Here is a 3,902-nt window from a genome sequence, read left to right as displayed (position 1 = left end):
AGCACACCAGACCACCCCCCCCCACACACACACACTCACACACATACATACTAGTCCTTTTGCTTCTAACTCCAGTGCCCAGCACACCATACCACCCCCCACACACACACACACTCACACACACACACACACACATACACACTAGTCCTTTTGCTTCTAACTCCAGTGCCCAGCACACCAGACCACCCGACACACACGCACACACTCACACACACACACACACACATACACACACCAGTCCTCTTGCTCCTAACTCCTTGATGTGTCTCAGGCTCCTGCAGTGGTGCAGGTGAGGGATGACGGTGGCCTGAATTAGGTTGGCAACAGTGGGGATGGGGAGAAGTAGATGAATTTGAGATGCAGTAAGGAGACCGTACTCTGAAAAGGGTCTTTCTGGAATTATAGGGATAAAATAATTCACAGTATGTTGGAAATCCATAAATGGTAAATGTGTTTACCAGAACATTTAATCAACTGTCCTTCCCAGCTTTGCCAGATAATACCAACATTGCTGGAATTCAAGAGACGGGGCTGTTGCAGGCAGTGGGAGACCAATAAGCCAATTTTTCTTTCAAGATAAAACTGCCCCAGAAAGATATTGTAACCTAATGGTGTGTGTTCTGTTCTTTTTGCAGGTGCGATTAGAGTGGCCAACAGACCTTGCAGTCAATCCCATGGACAATTCATTGTATGTCTTGGATAACAACATTGTGCTGCAAATTTCTGAGAACCGGCGAGTGCGGATCATTGCAGGGCGCCCCATTCACTGCCAGGTGCCAGGCATCGATCATTTCTTGGTCAGCAAGGTAGCAATTCACTCCACTCTAGAGTCGGCAAGGGCCATCAGCGTCTCCCACAGCGGGCTGCTCTTCATAGCTGAAACAGATGAGAGGAAAGTAAACCGCATTCAGCAAGTTACCACCAATGGGGAGATCTCCATCATAGCTGGGGCCCCCACCGACTGTGACTGCAAAATTGATCCCAACTGTGACTGTTTTTCAGGTATGACCTTTTTAGCAATTCACTGGCTCCCCTTCTCTGTTATCAAAAGAAAAATGGGCATGGGAAAAGTCAAAAAAAGAACAAAAGTAGTCCTTGTAAACATTGGTATGAGGCAGTGGAGAAAGCAATGGATTGGCAGTCAGACAGCTTAGTACCTGGTCCTGGCTCTGCAGTTGAGTCACTGAGGGACCCTACGAAAGCCATAAAACCTCTTCATGACTCATTCCACCTGCTAAGTAGAGTGATCACGTGTCTCAGTTACATCACCTCACTGTTTTGAAGATAAACTAGTATAATAAAAGTTTGGGTGCTCAAGAAGTTAGGACCACTATCCAAATGTGACATCCCCATATTTTTTGTACTTTAGAGAAAGGATAGCTAGGTAAAACCTACACTTACTGATTTGGGTAAGGAAAAAATACTTCTACTAAGTGACTGGTTTCCAGATTAATAATGCGAGCTACTTGAAACCCAAAGGGACTAGGAGCAGACTGCTTTGGGGGTCCATGGACAAAATTAAATCTCACAATGGAGGGTTCTCAAGACATCAGTCTTCTACTTACATTGTTTTTTTTTAATCCAAAATTTTTTCATAACCAATAATGCCCTTTACTTCCAATTGATAAGGAGGTGGGGAGCAGAAAGAGCCTTTGCACCAAAACACAGAGTGGATATTTCAGATAGTAAACAGTCCTGTAAATGTCGATAGATGTATTTATTGCTGGAATGTGGAAATCCCTCCGTGCAACATGCAGCCCTATTAAACTGCTCATCTGGGCCCAAATGGTTCTTTTAACCTTTGTCTTTCCTTGGGACAGAGGAGTCAGGAGTGAGCAACTTGGTCGATAGGACTTTTAATCAATATTTCCAGTGTTTTCCTGGACAATTAGTTTTATAGTTATTTTGCTAATTGGCATCTTTCTTTCAAGGCAAAACTGGAATATTTATTCTGGTTATCAAATTTGATGTTCTGAGTCATTGTTGCACTTACAGACTTACTGTGCTTTGACAAAGTGACAATGAGAATTAACAAAAGAAAGGTTCTCTGGGCAGAGAAGGAATGGAAAGCCCTGGCATAGATCCTATGAGCATGGACAGGCATAAGTCTCATGGATTTCCAGCCAGATTTGGGGTAGCTGTTATTATTTGCTGTTTTTGTATCCAGCAATACAACAGATACAGAACAGCAGGATTGAAGATTTCACAAAATTGGTGTTCACTGACAGCATTGCATCTTCTGTTCATCTTCAGTGGTGCTGACTCAAAAATTGTGAATAATGGACTTCAAATATCCAATTGGGGCACATGGAGAATGTTGGTTCACTGATTGTTCCCTTTAAAATTATTCTTGGCAGGGGGGTAAATTCTTTTTTTTTCTTTAAGTTTAATTTTTAATTGGAGGAAAATTGCTTTACAATGTTGTATAAAATGATTCTTGCTATATAGACATTTTTTGTATTTGGTATGTTTCTAAAGTGCTGTGACAACAGCTATTACAGTCAGGGTCTTCCTTTCACAGGTGATGGTGGCTACGCCAAAGATGCCAAGATGAAAGCCCCTTCCTCCTTAGCGGTGTCACCTGATGGTACTCTCTATGTGGCAGACCTTGGGAACGTTCGAATTCGTACCATTAGCAGGAACCAAGCCCACTTAAATGACATGAATCTTTATGAGATTGCCTCACCTGCTGATCAGGAGCTCTATCAGTTCACCGTCAATGGAACCCACCTGCACACCTTGAACCTGATAACGAGAGACTATGTGTACAATTTCACCTACAACGCTGAAGGCGACTTGGGTGCTATTACCAGCAGCAATGGCAACTCCGTGCATATTCGCCGAGACGCAAGTGGAATGCCCCTTTGGCTTGTGGTGCCCGGCGGGCAGGTGTACTGGCTGACCATAAGCAGCAACGGAGTCCTGAAAAGAGTGTCAGCTCAAGGCTACAATCTGGCCTTGATGACCTATCCAGGGAACACAGGGCTCCTGGCTACCAAAAGTAACGAAAATGGATGGACAACTGTTTATGAGTAAGTTTCTAATTCTCAACATGGGCTCTTTTAGGTTTGTATTTGAAATTGTATTACAGTGGGAAAATGACTTAGTAATTGCTGGGTGTTGCATGCTATTTTCTCCTAACAACCACAATTTAAAAAAAATAAAAAGTCAAGGAGAAAATTTTAACCCATCTCCTAGGGTTCAAACCCATTTCTCCAGGGCACTTTTGCAGAGCATAATAATAAAAACATAGGCTGAATGAAAAATCAAGCATGGCACTGCAGGAGACAAGAATGAGGTGGAAGTCCATGTACTCAGAAAAATGTACAGCATTGCTGGGAAAACAAGAGAAATTTTCGTTTAAATAACAAAACTAGAAAGTAGTTCTAAAGTAGCAAAGGAACAGTGTAGTTTAACTGGTATTTATTGATCCCTGCGGGGTTTAATGAATGAATGAATGAATGTGTGCCCAGCCCAGTCCAGCCCAACTCAGTGTAAAATTGCTGTGGGAACTAGGAACAGTGTGCCGTGAAAGCTTGTGTGAAGTGATGTGGGACAAATGCTCAAACTGGAGAGGCTGCTTCTGGGACAAGTGGAATCAAAACTCCAGTACAGGCTTGCACCACCCCCTCCCCGAGTTTCCCCACATAAGGCAGACTCCAGCACATTTGGGCATTCACAGACCAGGTCTATGATAATTTTAATGGGGAATTTACATAAGGTGTGTCTGAGGGCAGGCTACTAGGAGGTGTCCTGATGGAAACAGAGACCATTGTCCTTGACTGTTAAGGCGGGGCAACCTTGTTTGAATGTCAACCTGTTTAGAAAGCTAGTTTGTGAACAGTCAGCAAGCGTCGTTCCCACGAAGGGAATTGCTGACATTTTAACCAATTTGCCAAGTG

At 43.3% G+C, this 3,902-nt stretch overlaps 1 protein-coding gene across 1 annotated transcript in view; it reads left to right on the top strand.

Annotated features, from left to right (window-relative positions):
- The window catches only part of TENM1 (teneurin transmembrane protein 1), a 285,933-nt gene that overhangs the window by 246,496 nt on the left and 35,535 nt on the right, over window positions 1–3,902 (top strand). Inside the window, exons 14-15 of the mRNA XM_010854080.1 lie at window positions 636–1,002; window positions 2,522–3,032. Of these exons, the coding sequence (XP_010852382.1) occupies window positions 636–1,002; window positions 2,522–3,032 (878 nt within the window). The remainder of the gene's footprint in view (window positions 1–635; window positions 1,003–2,521; window positions 3,033–3,902) is intronic.

This window comes from Bison bison, unplaced genomic scaffold, assembly GCF_000754665.1.
Source record: "Bison bison bison isolate TAMUID 2011002044 unplaced genomic scaffold, Bison_UMD1.0 scf7180017864336, whole genome shotgun sequence".
Classification (NCBI taxonomy): Eukaryota; Metazoa; Chordata; class Mammalia; order Artiodactyla; family Bovidae; genus Bison; species Bison bison.
The sequence above is the reverse complement of the archived record's forward strand: the minus strand, read 5'-3'. Positions and strand labels throughout refer to the sequence as shown.